The sequence below is a fragment of the Falco cherrug genome, chromosome 1, assembly GCF_023634085.1.
Source record: "Falco cherrug isolate bFalChe1 chromosome 1, bFalChe1.pri, whole genome shotgun sequence".
NCBI classification, from domain to species: Eukaryota; Metazoa; Chordata; class Aves; order Falconiformes; family Falconidae; genus Falco; species Falco cherrug.
The window spans coordinates 95,781,109-95,799,016 of record NC_073697.1 but is presented as its reverse complement, the minus strand read 5'-3'; the positions used below and the strand labels follow the sequence as shown (position 1 = coordinate 95,799,016).

The 17,908-nt window shown below is 58.6% G+C and overlaps 2 protein-coding genes and 1 long non-coding RNA gene across 5 annotated transcripts; all 3 read left to right on the top strand.

Moving 5' to 3' along the window:
- The first annotated feature begins 1,025 nt into the window (after positions 1–1,025).
- On the top strand, positions 1,026–8,568 carry LOC129735251 (coiled-coil domain-containing protein 63-like). 3 transcript variants are annotated; one of them, XM_055700825.1, is made up of 12 exons: positions 1,026–1,129; positions 2,141–2,230; positions 2,650–2,813; positions 2,956–3,145; positions 4,277–4,396; positions 4,879–5,060; positions 5,613–5,794; positions 6,310–6,530; positions 6,986–7,060; positions 7,463–7,655; positions 8,031–8,228; positions 8,411–8,568. In XM_055700825.1, the coding sequence occupies exons 2-12, from the start codon at positions 2,219–2,221 to the stop codon at positions 8,524–8,526; spliced, it is 1,653 nt and encodes a 550-aa protein (XP_055556800.1). In that variant the 5' UTR covers positions 1,026–1,129; positions 2,141–2,218; the 3' UTR covers positions 8,527–8,568. The 3 variants fall into 3 exon arrangements, with proteins under 3 accessions (XP_055556800.1, XP_055556801.1, XP_055556798.1); XM_055700826.1 differs by lacking the exon at positions 1,026–1,129 and adding an exon at positions 1,285–1,304; XM_055700823.1 differs by lacking the exon at positions 1,026–1,129 and having other exon boundaries at positions 2,104–2,230.
- A 1,374-nt stretch (positions 8,569–9,942) lies between these two features.
- LOC129737330 (uncharacterized) lies at positions 9,943–11,186 on the top strand. Its single transcript, XR_008735065.1, has 2 exons — positions 9,943–10,081; positions 11,097–11,186. It is a non-coding gene; the product is annotated as an uncharacterized LOC129737330 (long non-coding RNA).
- A 439-nt stretch (positions 11,187–11,625) lies between these two features.
- Positions 11,626–17,523, top strand: LOC129735254 (coiled-coil domain-containing protein 63-like). The gene is made up of 10 exons (XM_055700883.1): positions 11,626–11,769; positions 11,912–12,101; positions 13,232–13,351; positions 13,834–14,015; positions 14,568–14,749; positions 15,265–15,485; positions 15,941–16,015; positions 16,418–16,610; positions 16,986–17,183; positions 17,366–17,523. The coding sequence occupies exons 1-10, from the start codon at positions 11,651–11,653 to the stop codon at positions 17,479–17,481; spliced, it is 1,596 nt and encodes a 531-aa protein (XP_055556858.1). The 5' UTR covers positions 11,626–11,650; the 3' UTR covers positions 17,482–17,523.
- Positions 17,524–17,908: the final 385 nt, after the last annotated feature.

Below are 17,908 nucleotides of genomic sequence, written 5' to 3'. Positions count from 1 at the left end.
GGTGGGACCAGGTGGCTGCTAGCCAGCAGCCCTGCGTGAAACAGCCTGTTTGGGTCTGGGAGCTGGGCCACGCTGGGAACCGAGGAGGCAAGGGGAGGAGAGGGCACGCGAGGGTGATGTGCAGGGGCCGGGAGGCTGGGGCAGGGGGGTCTGGGAGGGCGCGGGGGCTCCCGCCGGGCACAGCCGCACTGCGCAGACACACTAGAAACTGGAGCTTTGGCCCTATTTCTGCTGAGGGTGAAGAGAAGCGAACCAGAGAGGAGGGATCTGCAGTATGAGACAGTCAGGGCCACCGAGACAGTGACAGCTTCATCCCTGGAGAGGTGGGGGTTATTATCCCACGGAGCTGTTGATCATGCAGGAATGGGATGAAAATCCCTGGGAGCTTCCCCCAGCCCCGCCGGGAGCCTCAGGCTTCAGTGCCTTCCCAGCATCGCTCTGCCCTCGGTTGTGATTTTTCTTACCTAGTGCCACATTCTGCTTTCTGCCATGAAAATCATTTCCAAGTAAATGCATCCTCAGAGCCTGTCCGTCTGGCTGTGAATTAGCCTGGAACTGGATGGCTGGCTTGTTAGCTCATCAGAGTCTCCGGGATAACGGCAAAGAGCAACCTCAGGAGCAATGTGCTGGCTGGGGATTTTGCTCATCGCCTTGAACTGGCCGCACCCTGCAACCTGGGCCACAGATGCCCTTCGCTCACCTTCAGCACCTCCTCTGTTCCCCTTCACCCCAGAGCTGAGTAAGCAACACCAGGTCTACAAAACACAGCCCTGCTGCAGCCTCCAGCGCTGTCTCGTGCTTCTGCCCTCCAGGGATCTCTGGGTTTGCCGAGTCCCTGGGAAGGAGCTGGCCACGCACTCCAGCTTATGAGGAAGGGATTATCACAGCTCTTGTGACTCAGCCCGTGGCTCCCGTGTGCTTCCCTGCACGGAAGGGAGAGAAGCAGGCAGGAATCCTCAGTTTGTCCCCTCTGCCGGGCTGCCTGAAGAGTCTCTGTCCCCAGGGACATTCCCCAGGCCAGCAGTGCCAACCATTGGTGCTGTCCCGACGGCAGGCATCTTGAGGGTGTCTGGATGCTGAGGGCAATGGCAGTGATGTGGTGATTGCAGCCTCTCCACAAGGAAGACAGGTAGGAAAGCCAGGGAGCCGGCTGTGGGGCCGGCAAGGAAGGGAAAGCAGCTCTGTGGCCCCAAAGTGCTGCTGGGGATGGTGAAGCCCTGGGTGCTGCTTTCCAGTTGGAGCAAAAGGCTTCCAAGTCCCAAATTACGGGCTGATTCAAACACCGCAAAGGGAAGCAAGAACGGGTAAAATGTGGGTTTCTGCTTGCTGTGGACATGCAGCCAGGGAGATGCTGGAGCACATGCTTCAGGGCTGGCTGTGGGACACGGAAACCACTTGGGTCTGTTTCGCATGGGCTCCCAGCGCTGCCCATGGGGTGGGTGGGGGTGCCCCGGCCGCCCCCTTGGTGACAGTCACAATGGAGACCCCATCCATGCTGCGGTGGGACCTGGCAACGGGGCCAGTGCCTGTTCCACAGAGCCTGGGGCAGGGAGCAGGGCTGGCTCCCTGCCAGGCTCTCCTCTCTCCTGCACTTCCCGTGGGAGGCAGGGGGCTGCTCTTTGGGAATATCTGACTGCCACCGTGGTCCCATCCCCTGGCTGGAGAGGAACCGCAGCACCCTGCAGTGGGGTGAGCAGCGCTGGGGGCAAGAGGGGAGCCCGGGGGGCTGCAGCAGGGCTGGGGGGGACCAGCGGTGGGGGTGAGGGCTGCGTGGTCAGCCCCAGCGCCTTCCCTGCCTGCGGTGGGACAGGGGCTGAATCCAGGCGATATCCCCCACTTACGCTCCCCGGGGGCTCTGCCCGCCGGCATGGGGGGCCTTGGCCTCGCCGGGATTTCTGTGGAAACCCAGGTACTGGACAGGGTGGAACAGCTCAAACCATCTGTTCTTCCCCTACTTATAAACTCAACAGGAGGAGTGTGTTTTGCAATGACATCACTACGGATGCTCTCCTTTTATTCATCGCGCAGCCGTCTGTGATGGTTTCCTCATGTGCCAAACACACGAGCGGGTGCTGAGGGACGGGCAGGGGGACACAAACACCCCCTTAACCAGCGTTTCATTTCTCCCCTTGGGAAGCAGGTCTGTCCCCGCAGAGGCTCCATCATCCCCTTCCCGAGGCGTCTGCAGAGCAACCAGCAGAGTTAGCTGGAAGAAACGATGGACTCCAAGGTATAAAGTGAAGCACAAACCCAAGGTGAACTTCTCTGCAGGTGCAGGTCTGCCACGGGGACCTCCCCTGCAGAAATAAACGTGGCGGTGCGGTCAGCCGGGCAGGCGGTGGGGAGCCAGGCTTGCTTTGGCCAGCAGTGTTGGGTGGTGGGGGGACTAATTCTGCAGCCCTCCTGTGCTGGGCACGAAGCTGTGAGGCGGCTCGGCAGCTCTCATGGAGTTGGTTTGGATGACTCAGTGTTTTGGGTGGTCAGGCATATTGTGACGTCATGAATACTGGGTGGCAGCGAAGAGCTGAAGGTGGTGACAAACGGCTGGAGGTGGTGGTGCCATCCACCCGCTCCCCAGTGTCCAGCTCTGCTGTCTACCGCTGCTGGTCGTGTTTGCTCAAGTGACCAAGCTCTCCCTCCCTGTGGCAGTGGGGAGAGCCCTCTCTGGAGCAGAAGGTTTTGGACGTGCCCGTGATGGAGAAAAAAAAGGTGTCTGAAGCCGAGTTCAGGAGACTGCAGAGAGAGTTTCAGAGAGCAGCGGAGAAGAGGAAATCTTACAGTGCCAACGTGAGGCAGCAAATGCAGGCTCAGGAGTGAGTGCAGCTTTGTGTTTGGAAAGTTCCTCCATGCCGAGATCTGGGGACCCCAGTGCTGAAGTGAGGAGGGGTGAGGACTTGCTCCGGTATTGCAGGTGGGATGTGCTAAAGGTCATTTGTTGTCGTTGTGTTTTTACAGAAAAGAAATAGCGTCGCTGACTCAAGAACGCAAAGAGGTGTTATTAACGCCGAGCCAGATCCCATCCCCAAGAAATAGGATGCGGGATGAGAGGAATTGTACGGGGCTCCAAGGCCTTTTGCAGACCAAATATCAGTGTGATTCCCTGATTAAAGACAGAAAAGCCCTGTTAGCGGAGCTGGACAAGGAGGTAAGAGCATCTGGAGCGTTCCCTGGCTGAGCACGGTAGAGCAGTGCAGAGTCACAGAGTCAACCCTATGTAAAACGCACTTGGTTCAGGCTTTGGAATATAATGCTGCCTCCTGGCAAAAACCACAAGACAATGCCAAGCGGGCAGAGCCAGGCTCCCATTCAAGTCAGCACTGGCTGGAAACGTAAGGTCTGACTCTCAACCACCTTCTTGTCCCACGGGTCTCTGCAGCTGCTCTTTGACGGCACGCGCCTGCCTGGGGTCACACAACATCCCTCTGCTTGTCCCTTGAGGGGTTTTTTTTTCCTCATGTAAAAAAAAAAAAGACAAAACTGGAACAGTCAGTTGTGCTGCCTGAGACATGGGAAATAGAGGAGCAGCAACATCTAAGGGATGTCCCATCACTTCTCCTGAGGACAGTCTGGTTGGGTTTGGTCAGTGGTGGGGTGGCATGCCCAGGGCAACCCAGGGCTACAGAAGTGACAGGTCCCTGCAGCTTTCTGCTCTGGACAAGCCACCCATGACGGAAGCCAGGGAACATGCTCAGGTGGTTTGCAGGTGCTAGATGTGCTGTAGAGTTTTCCGCAACAGGGTTAGCTTTCAATCAGGGATCTCTTGGCTGAGTCATACCTCTCCCACCTGCCCCCGGCTTCGTTGTTCTCCAACTACTTCGCTCTTCTCATGGATTTATTTCCTCTGGCAGCTGCCCACTTCTGACAAAAGTTTTCCTCCACTCATTCCCAGGGAGTGCTGCGCAGACCCCTGTCTGGCCAGCACTCTACCCCTACCAAAAAGCCACCCTCCTTGCCTCTTCTGCTCGGCACAGAGTGCTGCTGTGCCGCCTTCAGCACCTGCTGAATTTCCCTCCAGAGGCAGCTGCGTTTCCTTTGCCACACAAAAATAAACCCATTCCTAGTTACAGCGTATGTTTCTTGAGTGTGCAGGGTGGGATCCCTTGGGATTAAAGCTGCCGCTGTAACTGTGAGCTCCTTAATGACATGGTTGCTGTAGTTCAGGTCAACAGGGTATTTTCTTTGGCTAAGTGTCCTGCCAAGAGTCCAGAACGTAGGGGTGGAGATTATACTGACTTTTTTTTCCCCTCTCTTTCTTTTTTCTAACCTGTACGTGCAGATACTAGAGCTGGAAAAAAAGATGGCGAGGCAAAACCGGGCGGCAGTGAAGGCGAAGCAAGCAAACAGTAGCAAACAGCTGCAAAAGCAGATTGAGACACTGGAGCTGCATCTAAACAACGTAAGCAAACATTTTGCAGACCTCCGGAGACCATGTGTGGGGCCACACTGGGGCCTGTGTGCAACCCCCTTTTTGGCCAGGACCAAGTGTAATGCTGCAGATGCATTTGGTTGAGACAAACTGCATAAAGGAGGAGCTGGCTCGTTCCTCTGGCCTGCTTGCTCCCAGAGTATCTCAAAGGCTCCTTCAAGCTTGGTGAGCCAAATGCAGCACTTGGGCCATGCCAAGAAGCCTGAAGGTCTGCACCTGTTTAGTGATAAACCTGAGCTGCCTGCAGCCACCTTGCCTTGGACACCACCAGCTCCTGGTCTGTGCCATGATCAGCCTAGCCTGCTGTTACCTCCCCTGTCTTGGGGAGGGGGATAGTACAGGAGCAACTTCAGAGAAGAGATTTGTCCCAGCCGTGGTCAAGGTCTTTCAGCAGAAACCTGACGCCCCCAAGTCCCGCACCAGCTTCAAACCTTTTGCTTGCCTCTCCCCAGGTCACCGTCCATTTCCATACCATCCTGTCCAGAAACAAAGAGCTCCGAGAAGAGATTGAAAAGCTGCAAATCCAGAAAGCTCTTTTGGGCAAGCTCTCCTTGAAGCTCCATAAGAAGCTGGCTCAGCAGAGGAGAAGGATGAACACTGCCGCTGAGCAGTGCACACAAGGCTACAAGCAGCGGTACGTGGCCTTGTGAACCCTCTGTGGCAAACTTGGCGCTGGTGGGCAATGCCAGCGACGGGTGTCGATGTAAAGAGAGGCCATCTGCAACTTCAGAGAGAGGATGCACCCGCTGTTGTCTAGAGCTGGGTGCTAAGGCTTTGGTGCTTGGTCAGTGCAGGGAGACCGGTACCCCCAGGGGGGTTTACTCCGCCTACGCCAGATGTTTCTCAGGATGTGGTGAACTGCCCTACGGAGCAGCCTCTTTCCCCCCAAGTCCCATCTCAGCCTGCATGGGAGGGTGCAGCAGACCTGGAGCAGAGACCAGCCAGCTCCAGGCAAAGTGAGCTTGGCTGCCACAGCTGGGTGCTGTGTCCGAGTACAAACCCCCAGCCAGAGCTGTGTTAGCTGCTGCTGGCCTCGGGCTAACGCAGCTGCATCTGCATGGGAGCCGGCCAGCGTGCACAGCATCACGGGGGTTTTGCTCGGCCAGGCACAGAGATGCATGGGAATGGGCAGGACTACAAATTCTTATACCTTCCCGTGGTGTAACCTGCTGCTCTCTGTGCTCAGGATGGGGGCTCTGGCAAGGATTGCAGCCTTGAACAAAAGACACATAGAAGACACAGTCCAGCGCAATGTTGAGCTGCAGGAGCAGAAGCGTGCCCTAGAAAAGGAGAACAAACTGAAAAACTTCATGCTGACCAAGTGCAGAGATCGCTCGGAATTGGAGGAAGTGGCCAAAAAGAGAAAAGGTACCAGATGAGAGAGAATACCTGCAACTGGTAGCACAAGCCAGGAGTTGGCAGAGTTGCCCAAGGGGGTTGCGTATAGAAGCTTATAGCTCTGCACCCCAAAGGCGGGACCTCTCCCCATAGCTCTGCACCCCAAAGGCGGGACCTGTCCCCTGCCTGCAGGCTCCTTCACCCAGCCTTCAGCCTACAAGTGGAAAGGATGAAGAGTGATAACCAAGTGAAAGCACCCAGCATCATGTGTCTTGGGGTGCCCTTGGGGCAGAGGGAGGGGTGGGGAGGCAGGGAGCTGCCCCTATGGCTCCTTTTGTCCTCTTGGGGAAGGATCCCACCGTGTTTGCCCCGTTCCCATGAGGACAGGGAGCTCCCTGCTTAGTTTTGGGTGAAATAAAGACACTCTCTGCCCCTCTGGCCCCAGGCCCCACGCCAAACCTCAGGGCACCTGCAGGGAAAGGCTCTGCAAAGGGAGCCCTGCAGGGACACGCACAGCCAGGCCTCTTTTTCCATCTCTCCCTCAGCCCTGAAGGCAGCCCAGTGGGCCAAGCAGAGCCAAATGGAGAGCTTCGAGAGCCAGGAGGTGGCTTACAGGCGCCTGCTGGAGCTGGCAGAGGACGGGAACTTTGACCGCCTGGTGGATAACTTCATCGAAAAGGAGGGGAAGAACTTTGCCTCCTTCATCTACATCACTGAGCTGAAGAACGAGATGGAGAAGATGAAGCAGAGGATCAAGGATGTCCAGGTCTCTTCCAAGCTCTTCATGTCTGCCCTTTCTCAGCTGGTGCTTTGGGGCTGGCGTGGGTTTTTTTCCTCTCCCATGTGTCCGGCCTCGCTGCTCACAGCGGAGCCCAGCTCACAGCCTGCCACACGGGTGGGATTAGGGGAATGCAAAGCGGTAGCCCAAAATAGAACTCCCACAGACAGAAGGCTGTGTTCTCAGAGCTAAAAGTGTCTCAGTGCTGCCACCGTGTACCCAGCAGTATGCAGGAGGGCCAAGAGCTGCCTCGGCCTTGAGTGGGGCTGGCTGGAGTGAGAAGGGGGGTCATGACTTGTCCTCCTGCCCTGGGGACAGTGGTCCCCAGAGGGGTCAAGTGGGATGTCCCTGCTCCCAGGGTGGAGGGATGGTCCCCAGCCTCTCTTGGGCACATCTGGTGAGCATTCAGCCAGTATGCCCTCCATGTGCTTGTGTTTACACAGGACGAAATTACGACCCTTATGATGGACCGGGAGGACGCAGAGACGGGCAACTTCCATGTCCTGCAGGAGCTGGAGGTATGGCAGCCGGGATTTCCCTCTGCCAGGGCAGCAGAAGCCTGTGTGTCCCGGCATGTGTCCTAGCGAGTGTGGTCCCGTCAACACCGCTCTGGGCAACGGCTGGAGAGGCATGGGCAGAAAAGGGCCCTGCATTGGCTTTGGCAGCCCTGTCTCCCAGTGCATGAGGAGAGGGTGACTGCAGGGCTTCTGCCAGCCCTGGTTCTCTGGCACCTGGGGCCTGGGCTGTGGCATGGGGAGCTTGGGATCCCCTTCACAGAGCCTTTCCCCTGCAGGGATGGGAGCATCCCACAGCCCCTCCTGGGCCGCCTCCAGTGTCCGGACTGGACTTGGCCAGGACTTGGGGGTGGGGGGGCGCGAGCAGGGGGCTGTTGTGACACCTGGCAAAACCTTTGCGGATAGGAAAAACTAGCGGAAACCACGAGGGAAGCCAACTGGTGCGAAGAGAGATGCAAAGAGAGCAGCAGAGTCCTGGGCCAGATCAAATGTGGCGTGGAGGCCCTTTTGGAAGTAATCGGTGGCGATGCTACGAAGACAACGGAGCAGCTTGGAGAAAATGGGCAGATCACGGATGGGAATCTGACGCGGATTTTAGGTGGGTCAGGGCTGCCCGCCTTCGCTTGCCACATGGCCCAGACCTTGTCTGTCCACCCCCTGCTTGCCCCGTGTTTAGATTGAGCTGGTTTCCTGCCCCCACCCCGTCATGCACGGGTGTCCCTAATGGGAATTTGCGATGCCAAATCCCCAGGAAATTCAGGAGCCAACCGGGACGTAGAACCACCCCGGTGGACCCCCCAGGCCCCCATGTTGGCTCTGGGTGTGGGACCCAGCCTTGACCCCTCGCCCCTGGGGAGCCTGACGGCACTGCCTGGGGGGAATCCATGGGTCCTGTGCCCAGCAGACCGCCGGGGCGGCGTTTGGGCAGGGCCCGGTGGAGGGGCCCTGTGGGACAGCATTCCCTCCCACCCAGGTCTCGTGGAGAAGGAGACCAACGAGCTCCTGCTGATGGAGAGCGTCCTGCGCTACACGCGGGCTGAGGGCTCGCAGCCGGCCCAGCCCTTCGCCAGCCCGCTCCTGGGCACCACCAGCCTCCTGTGGGTGATGGATCGGGCCCGGCTCTGCCCGCCGCCCCCCGCCCTGGACAGCACCCCCGCCGACATCGCCGCCTGTGAGTGAGGTGGGAGGGAGGGGCTACGGCCAGGCAGACAGCCAATCCACAACCCCCTCATGGCCGCCTGGCCAATCCCCCGCTGCCACCTCTCCTCCCCAGCCAATCCCCACCGGCCTGTCCCACCCCACCACATCTATAAGGCCTGTGCCGGCAGACACGGGTGTCCTTTTCTTGGGCAGGGGAGGTGCCGCTGGGCCACGGGCAGCTGCACCAGCTGGTCCTCCAGAGCTGCGAGAAGGAGCTGGGCCACGCTGCCGCTGCCGCCAAGAAGGGGAGCAAGAGCCTCAAGGAGTGAGAGCCCGGCACGGAGGGATGAAATAAACAGTTCCGCTCCTCAGCTGCCCCTCTGCTTCTGCGCCCTGGACATCCTTCCATCTCCCAACACCTTCTGCGGGCTTCAAAAGCTTGCCGGCTGATATTTCGGCACGGCTTGGCCCACTGCTGACAGCAGCCATGGCCGGGGGTGGGAACAGCTGCTCTCCGGCGGGGGGGCCGTTGCCGTTGCTCAACGCCACGCGCTTCCCGCAGCTGGGCATCGCGGGAGTGGTGCACCGGGGACATGGTGACCACAGTCCCGGTCCTGCACCATGCCTGCCCGAGGGGCTTGGTGAGGCCACGGGGGGATGCAGAGCGGGCTCGCGGGGCTTTGCCTGCTAAGCTGGGAGAAGCCGGCAGCTCTCTGCTGCCTGAAGGAAAGCTGAGCTCAGCGCTGGTCCTGGGCTGGTGGGACCAGGTGGCTGCTAGCCAGCAGCCCTGCGTGAAACAGCCTGTTTGGGTCTGGGAGCTGGGCCACGCTGGGAACCGAGGAGGCAAGGGGAGGAGAGGGCACGCGAGGGTGATGTGCAGGGGCCGGGAGGCTGGGGCAGGGGGGTCTGGGAGGGCGCGGGGGCTCCCGCCGGGCACAGCCGCACTGCGCAGACACACTAGAAACTGGAGCTTTGGCCCTATTTCTGCTGAGGGTGAAGAGAAGCGAACCAGAGAGGAGGGATCTGCAGTATGAGACAGTCAGGGCCACCGAGACAGTGACAGCTTCATCCCTGGAGAGGTGGGGGTTATTATCCCACGGAGCTGTTGATCATGCAGGAATGGGATGAAAATCCCTGGGAGCTTCCCCCAGCCCCGCCGGGAGCCTCAGGCTTCAGTGCCTTCCCAGCATCGCTCTGCCCTCGGTTGTGATTTTTCTTACCTAGTGCCACATTCTGCTTTCTGCCATGAAAATCATTTCCAAGTAAATGCATCCTCAGAGCCTGTCCGTCCGGCTGTGAATTAGCCTGGAACTGGATGGCTGGCTTGTTAGCTCATCAGAGTCTCCGGGATAACGGCAAAGAGCAACCTCAGGAGCAATGTGCTGGCTGGGGATTTTGCTCATCGCCTTGAACTGGCCGCACCCTGCAACCTGGGCCACAGATGCCCTTCGCTCACCTTCAGCACCTCCTCTGTTCCCCTTCACCCCAGAGCTGAGTAAGCAACACCAGGTCTACAAAACACAGCCCTGCTGCAGCCTCCAGCGCTGTCTCGTGCTTCTGCCCTCCAGGGATCTCTGGGTTTGCCGAGTCCCTGGGAAGGAGCTGGCCACGCACTCCAGCTTATGAGGAAGGGATTATCACAGCTCTTGTGACTCAGCCCGTGGCTCCCGTGTGCTTCCCTGCACGGAAGGGAGAGAAGCAGGCAGGAATCCTCAGTTTGTCCCCTCTACCGGGCTGCCAAAGAGTCTCTGTCCCCAGGGACATTCCCCAGGCCGGCAGTGCCAACCATTGGTGCTGTCCCGACGGCAGGCATCTTGAGGGTGTCTGGATGCTGAGGGCAATGGCAGTGATGTGGTGATTGCAGCCTCTCCACAAGGAAGACAGGTAGGAAGGCCAGGGAGCCGGCTGTGGGGCCGGCAAGGAAGGGAAAGCAGCTCTGTGGCCCCAAAGTGCTGCTGGGGATGGTGAAGCCCTGGGTGCTGCTTTCCAGTTGGAGCAAAAGGCTTCCAAGTCCCAAATTACGGGCTGATTCAAACACCCCAAAGGGAAGCAAGAACGGGTAAAATGTGGGTTTCTGCTTGCTGTGGACATGCAGCCAGGGAGATGCTGGAGCACATGCTTCAGGGCTGGCTGTGGGACACGGAAACCACTTGGGTCTGTTTCGCGTGGGCTCCCAGCGCTGCCCATGGGGTGGGTGGGGGTGCCCCGGCCGCCCCCTTGGTGACAGTCACAATGGAGACCCCATCCATGCTGCGGTGGGACCTGGCAACGGGGTCAGTGCCTGTTCCACAGAGCCTGGGGCAGGGAGCAGGGAGGGCTGGCTCCCTGCCAGGCTCTCCTCTCTCCTGCACTTCCCGTGGGAGGCAGGGGGCTGCTCTTTGGGAATATCTGACTGCCACCGTGGTCCCATCCCCTGGCTGGAGAGGAACCGCAGCACCCTGCGGTGGGGTGAGCAGCGCTGGGGGCAAGAGGGGAGCCCGGCGGGCTGCAGCAGGGCTGGGGGGGACCAGCGGTGGGGGTGAGGGCTGCGTGGTCAGCCCCAGCGCCTTCCCTGCCTGCGGCGGGACAGGGGCTGAATCCAGGCGATATCCCCCACTTACGCTCCCCGGGGGCTCTGCCCGCCGGCATGGGGGGCCTTGGCCTCGCCGGGATTTCTGTGGAAACCCAGGTACTGGACAGGGTGGAACAGCTCAAACCATCTGTTCTTCCCCTACTTATAAACTCAACAGGAGGAGTGTGTTTTGCGATGACATCACTACGGATGCTCTCCTTTTATTCATCGCGCAGCCGTCTGTGATGGTTTCCTCATGTGCCAAACACACGAGCGGGTGCTGAGGGACGGGCAGGGGGACACAAACACCCCCTTAACCAGCGTTTCATTTCTCCCCTTGGGAAGCAGGTCTGTCCCCGCAGAGGCTCCATCATCCCCTTCCCGAGGCGTCTGCAGAGCAACCAGCAGAGTTAGCTGGAAGAAACGATGGACTCCAAGGTATAAAGTGAAGCACAAACCCAAGGTGAACTTCTCTGCAGGTGCAGGTCTGCCACGGGGACCTCCCCTGCAGAAATAAACGTGGCGGTGCGGTCAGCCGGGCAGGCGGTGGGGAGCCAGGCTTGCTTTGGCCGGCAGTGTTGGGTGGTGGGGGGACTAATTCTGCAGCCCTCCTGTGCTGGGCACGAAGCTGTGAGGCGGCTCGGCAGCTCTCATGGAGTTGGTTTGGATGAGTCAGTGTTTTGGGTGGTCAGGCATATTGTGACGTCATGAATACTGGGTGGCAGCGAAGAGCTGAAGGTGGTGACAAACGGCTGGAGGTGGTGGTGCCATCCACCCGCTCCCCAGTGTCCAGCTCTGCTGTCTACCGCTGCTGGTCGTGTTTGCTCAAGTGACCAAGCTCTCCCTCCCTGTGGCAGTGGGGAGAGCCCTGTCTGGAGCAGAAGGTTTTGGACGTGCCCGCGATGGAGAAAAAAAAGGTGTCTGAAGCCGAGTTCAGGAGACTGCAGAGAGAGTTTCAGAGAGCAGCGGAGAAGAGGAAATCTTACAGTGCCAACGTGAGGCAGCAAATGCAGGCTCAGGAGTGAGTGCAGCTTTGTGTTTGGAAAGTTCCTCCATGCCGAGATCTGGGGACCCCGGTGCTGAAGTGAGGAGGGGTGAGGACTTGCTCCGGTATTGCAGGTGGGATGTGCTAAAGGTCATTTGTTGTCGTTGTGTTTTTACAGAAAAGAAATAGCGTCGCTGACTCAAGAACGCAAAGTGGTGTTATTAACGCCGAGCCAGATCCCATCCCCAAGAAATAGGATGCGGGATGAGAGGAATTGTACGGGGCTCCAAGGCCTTTTGCAGACCAAATATCAGTGTGATTCCCTGATTAAAGACAGAAAAGCCCTGTTAGCGGAGCTGGACAAGGAGGTAAGAGCATCTGGAGCGTTCCCTGGCTGAGCACGGTAGAGCAGTGCAGAGTCACAGAGTCAACCCTATGTAAAACGCACTTGGTTCAGGCTTTGGAATATAATGCTGCCTCCTGGCAAAAACCACAAGACAATGCCAAGCGGGCAGAGCCAGGCTCCCATTCAAGTCAGCACTGGCTGGAAACGTAAGGTCTGACTCTCAACCACCTTCTTGTCCCACGGGTCTCTGCAGCTGCTCTTTGACGGCACGCGCCTGCCTGGGGTCACACAACATCCCTCTGCTTGTCCCTTGAGGGGTTTTTTTTTCCTCATGTAAAAAAAAAAAAGACAAAACTGGAACAGTCAGTTGTGCTGCCTGAGACATGGGAAATAGAGGAGCAGCAACATCTAAGGGATGTCCCATCACTTCTCCTGAGGACAGTCTGGTTGGGTTTGGTCAGTGGTGGGGTGGCATGCCCAGGGCAACCCAGGGCTACAGAAGTGACAGGTCCCTGCAGCTTTCTGCTCTGGACAAGCCACCCATGACGGAAGCCAGGGAACATGCTCAGGTGGTTTGCAGGTGCTAGATGTGCTGTAGAGTTTTCCGCAACAGGGTTAGCTTTCAATCAGGGATCTCTTGGCTGAGTCATACCTCTCCCACCTGCCCCCGGCTTCGTTGTTCTCCAACTACTTCGCTCTTCTCATGGATTTATTTCCTCTGGCAGCTGCCCACTTCTGACAAAAGTTTTCCTCCACTCATTCCCAGGGAGTGCTGCGCAGACCCCTGTCTGGCCAGCACTCTACCCCTACCAAAAAGCCACCCTCCTTGCCTCTTCTGCTCGGCACAGAGTGCTGCTGTGCCGCCTTCAGCACCTGCTGAATTTCCCTCCAGAGGCAGCTGCGTTTCCTTTGCCACACGAAAATAAACCCATTCCTAGTTACAGCGTATGTTTCTTGAGTGTGCAGGGTGGGATCCCTTGGGATTAAAGCTGCCGCTGTAACTGTGAGCTCCTTAATGACATGGTTGCTGTAGTTCAGGTCAACAGGGTATTTTCTTTGGCTAAGTGTCCTGCCAAGAGTCCAGAACGTAGGGGTGGAGATTATACTGACTTTTTTTTCCCCTCTCTTTTTTTTTCTAACCTGTACGTGCAGATACTAGAGCTGGAAAAAAAGATGGCGAGGCAAAACCGGGCGGCAGTGAAGGCGAAGCAAGCAAACAGTAGCAAACAGCTGCAAAAGCAGATTGAGACACTGGAGCTGCATCTAAACAACGTAAGCAAACATTTTGCAGACCTCCGGAGACCATGTGTGGGGCCACGCTGGGGCCTGTGTGCAACCCCCTTTTTGGCCAGGACCAAGTGTAATGCTGCAGATGCATTTGGTTGAGACAAACTGCATAAAGGAGGAGCTGGCTCGTTCCTCTGGCCTGCTTGCTCCCAGAGTATCTCAAAGGCTCCTTCAAGCTTGGTGAGCCAAATGCAGCACTTGGGCCATGCCAAGAAGCCTGAAGGTCTGCACCTGTTTAGTGATAAACCTGAGCTGCCTGCAGCCACCTTGCCTTGGACACCACCAGCTCCTGGTCTGTGCCATGATCAGCCTAGCCTGCTGTTACCTCCCCTGTCTTGGGGAGGGGGATAGTACAGGAGCAACTTCAGAGAAGAGATTTGTCCCAGCCGTGGTCAAGGTCTTTCAGCAGAAACCTGACGCCCCCAAGTCCCGCACCAGCTTCAAACCTTTTGCTTGCCTCTCCCCAGGTCACCGTCCATTTCCATACCATCCTGTCCAGAAACAAAGAGCTCCGAGAAGAGATTGAAAAGCTGCAGATCCAGAAAGCTCTTTTGGGCAAGCTCTCCTTGAAGCTCCATAAGAAGCTGGCTCAGCAGAGGAGAAGGATGAACAGTGCCGCTGAGCAGTGCACACAAGGCTACAAGCAGCGGTACGTGGCCTTGTGAACCCTCTGTGGCAAACTTGGCGCTGGTGGGCAATGCCAGCGACGGGTGTCGATGTAAAGAGAGGCCATCTGCAACTTCAGAGAGAGGATGCACCCGCTGTTGTCTAGAGCTGGGTGCTAAGGCTTTGGTGCTTGGTCAGTGCAGGGAGACCAGTACCCCCAGGGGGGTTTACTCCGCCTATGCCAGATGTTTCTCAGGCTGTGGTGAACTGCCCTATGGAGCAGCCTCTTTCCCCCCAAGTCCCATCTCAGCCTGCATGGGAGGGTGCAGCAGACCTGGAGCAGAGACCAGCCAGCTCCAGGCAAAGTGAGCTTGGCTGCCACAGCTGGGTGCTGTGTCCGAGTACAAACCCCCAGCCAGAGCTGTGTTAGCTGCTGCTGGCCTCGGGCTAACGCAGCTGCATCTGCATGGGAGCCGGCCAGCGTGCACAGCATCACGGGGGTTTTGCTCGGCCAGGCACAGAGATGCATGGGAATGGGCAGGACTACAAATCCTTATACCTTCCCGTGGTGTAACCTGCTGCTCTCTGTGCTCAGGATGGGGGCTCTGGCAAGGATTGCAGCCTTGAACAAAAGACACATAGAAGACACAGTCCAGCGCAATGTTGAGCTGCAGGAGCAGAAGCGTGCCCTAGAAAAGGAGAACAAACTGAAAAACTTCATGCTGACCAAGTGCAGAGATCGCTCGGAATTGGAGGAAGTGGCCAAAAAGAGAAAAGGTACCAGATGAGAGAGAATACCTGCAACTGGTAGCACAAGCCAGGAGTTGGCAGAGTTGCCCAAGGGGGTTGCGTATAGAAGCTTATGGCTCTGCACCCCAAAGGCGGGACCTCTCCCCATAGCTCTGCACCCCAAAGGCGGGACCTGTCCCCTGCCTGCAGGCTCCTTCACCCAGCCTTCAGCCTACAAGTGGAAAGGATGAAGAGTGATAACCAAGTGAAAGCACCCAGCATCATGTGTCTTGGGGTGCCCTTGGGGCAGAGGGAGGGGTGGGGAGGCAGGGAGCTGCCCCTATGGCTCCTTTTGTCCTCTTGGGGAAGGATCCCACCGTGTTTGCCCCGTTCCCATGAGGACAGGGAGCTCCCTGCTTAGTTTTGGGTGAAATAAAGACACTCTCTGCCCCTCTGGCCCCAGGCCCCACGCCAAACCTCAGGGCACCTGCAGGGAAAGGCTCTGCAAAGGGAGCCCTGCAGGGACACGCACAGCCAGGCCTCTTTTTCCATCTCTCCCTCAGCCCTGAAGGCAGCCCAGTGGGCCAAGCAGAGCCAAATGGAGAGCTTCGAGAGCCAGGAGGTGGCTTACAGGCGCCTGCTGGAGCTGGCAGAGGACGGGAACTTTGACCGCCTGGTGGATAACTTCATCGAAAAGGAGGGGAAGAACTTTGCCTCCTTCATCTACATCACTGAGCTGAAGAACGAGATGGAGAAGATGAAGCAGAGGATCAAGGATGTCCAGGTCTCTTCCAAGCTCTTCATGTCTGCCCTTTCTCAGCTGGTGCTTTGGGGCTGGCGTGGGTTTTTTTCCTCTCCCATGTGTCCGGCCTCGCTGCTCACAGCGGAGCCCAGCTCACAGCCTGCCACACGGGTGGGATTAGGGGAATGCAAAGCGGTAGCCCAAAATAGAACTCCCACAGACAGAAGGCTGTGTTCTCAGAGCTGAAAGTGTCTCAGTGCTGCCACCGTGTACCCAGCAGTATGCAGGAGGGCCAAGAGCTGCCTCGGCCTTGAGTGGGGCTGGCTGGAGTGAGAAGGGGGGTCATGACTTGTCCTCCTGCCCTGGGGACAGTGGTCCCCAGAGGGGTCAAGTGGGATGTCCCTGCTCCCAGGGTGGAGGGATGGTCCCCAGCCTCTCTTGGGCACATCTGGTGAGCATTCAGCCAGTATGCCCTCCATGTGCTTGTGTTTACACAGGACGAAATTACGACCCTTATGATGGACCGGGAGGACGCAGAGACGGGCAACTTCCATGTCCTGCAGGAGCTGGAGGTATGGCAGCCGGGATTTCCCTCTGCCAGGGCAGCAGAAGCCTGTGTGTCCCGGCATGTGTCCTAGCGAGTGTGGTCCCGTCAACACCGCTCTGGGCAACGGCTGGAGAGGCATGGGCAGAAAAGGGCCCTGCATTGGCTTTGGCAGCCCTGTCTCCCAGTGCATGAGGAGAGGGTGACTGCAGGGCTTCTGCCAGCCCTGGTTCTCTGGCACCTGGGGCCTGGGCTGTGGCATGGGGAGCTTGGGATCCCCTTCACAGAGCCTTTCCCCTGCAGGGATGGGAGCATCCCACAGCCCCTCCTGGGCCGCCTCCAGTGTCCGGACTGGACTTGGCCAGGACTTGGGGGTGGGGGGGCGCGAGCAGGGGGCTGTTGTGACACCTGGCAAAACCTTTGCGGATAGGAAAAACTAGCGGAAACCACGAGGGAAGCCAACTGGTGCGAAGAGAGATGCAAAGAGAGCAGCAGAGTCCTGGGCCAGATCAAATGTGGCGTGGAGGCCCTTTTGGAAGTAATCGGTGGCGATGCTACGAAGACAACGGAGCAGCTTGGAGAAAATGGGCAGATCACGGATGGGAATCTGACGCGGATTTTAGGTGGGTCAGGGCTGCCCGCCTTCGCTTGCCACATGGCCCAGACCTTGTCTGTCCACCCCCTGCTTGCCCCGTGTTTAGATTGAGCTGGTTTCCTGCCCCCACCCCGTCATGCACGGGTGTCCCTAATGGGAATTAGCGATCCCAAATCCCCAGGAAATTCAGGAGCCAACCGGGACGTAGAACCACCCCGGTGGACCCCCCAGGCCCCCATGTTGGCTCTGGGTGTGGGACCCAGCCTTGACCCCTCGCCCCTGGGGAGCCTGACGGCACTGCCTGGGGGGAATCCATGGGTCCTGTGCCCAGCAGACCGCCGGGGCGGCGTTTGGGCAGGGCCCGGTGGAGGGGCCCTGTGGGACAGCATTCCCTCCCACCCAGGTCTCGTGGAGAAGGAGACCAACGAGCTCCTGCTGATGGAGAGCGTCCTGCGCTACACGCGGGCTGAGGGCTCGCAGCCGGCCCAGCCCTTCGCCAGCCCGCTCCTGGGCACCACCAGCCTCCCGTGGGTGATGGATCGGGCCCGGCTCTGCCCGCCGCCCCCCGCCCTGGACAGCACCCCCGCCGACATCGCCGCCTGTGAGTGAGGTGGGAGGGAGGGGCTACGGCCAGGCAGACAGCCAATCCACAACCCCCTCATGGCCGCCTGGCCAATCCCCCGCTGCCACCTCTCCTCCCCAGCCAATCCCCACCGGCCTGTCCCACCCCACCACATCTATAAGGCCTGTGCCGGCAGACACGGGTGTCCTTTTCTTGGGCAGGGGAGGTGCCGCTGGGCCACGGGCAGCTGCACCAGCTGGTCCTCCAGAGCTGCGAGAAGGAGCTGGGCCACGCTGCCGCTGCCGCCAAGAAGGGGAGCAAGAGCCTCAAGGAGTGAGAGCCCGGCACGGAGGGATGAAATAAACAGTTCCGCTCCTCAGCTGCCCCTCTGCTTCTGCGCCCTGGACATCCTTCCATCTCCCAACACCTTCTGCGGGCTTCAAAAGCTTGCCGGCTGATATTTCGGCACGGCTTGGCCCACTGCTGACAGCAGCCATGGCCGGGGGTGGGAACAGCTGCTCTCTGGCGGGGGGGCCGTTGCCGTTGCTCAACGCCACGCGCTTCCCGCAGCCGGGCATCGCGGGAATGGTGCACTGGGGACATGGTGACCACAGTGTACCACCGTGAAGGAGGGTAGGCGGCTGGTGCCAACACTGCGCCAGGAGCACAGAGGGGACCCGAAGCCACAAACAGCTCGGAAACACAGGGGCTGAGGCAGATGTTCGGACTGACAGTGTTACATATGTGCTATTAGTTAGAATTAG

Excerpts from the sequence above, each read along its gene's own strand:
- LOC129735251 (XM_055700825.1), top strand. Across the intron at positions 6,531-6,985 it reads AGAGGATCAAGGATGTCCAG|GACGAAATTACGACCCTTAT; the intron begins GTCTCTTCCAAG and ends GTGTTTACACAG. Across the intron at positions 7,656-8,030 it reads GAATCTGACGCGGATTTTAG|GTCTCGTGGAGAAGGAGACC; the intron begins GTGGGTCAGGGC and ends CCTCCCACCCAG.
- LOC129735254 (XM_055700883.1), top strand. The coding sequence starts at position 11,651 with ATGGAGAAAAAAAAGGTGTCTGAAGCCGAGTTCAGGAGACTGCAGAGA. Across the intron at positions 12,102-13,231 it reads TAGCGGAGCTGGACAAGGAG|ATACTAGAGCTGGAAAAAAA; the intron begins GTAAGAGCATCT and ends CTGTACGTGCAG. Across the intron at positions 14,750-15,264 it reads AGTGGCCAAAAAGAGAAAAG|CCCTGAAGGCAGCCCAGTGG; the intron begins GTACCAGATGAG and ends TCTCTCCCTCAG.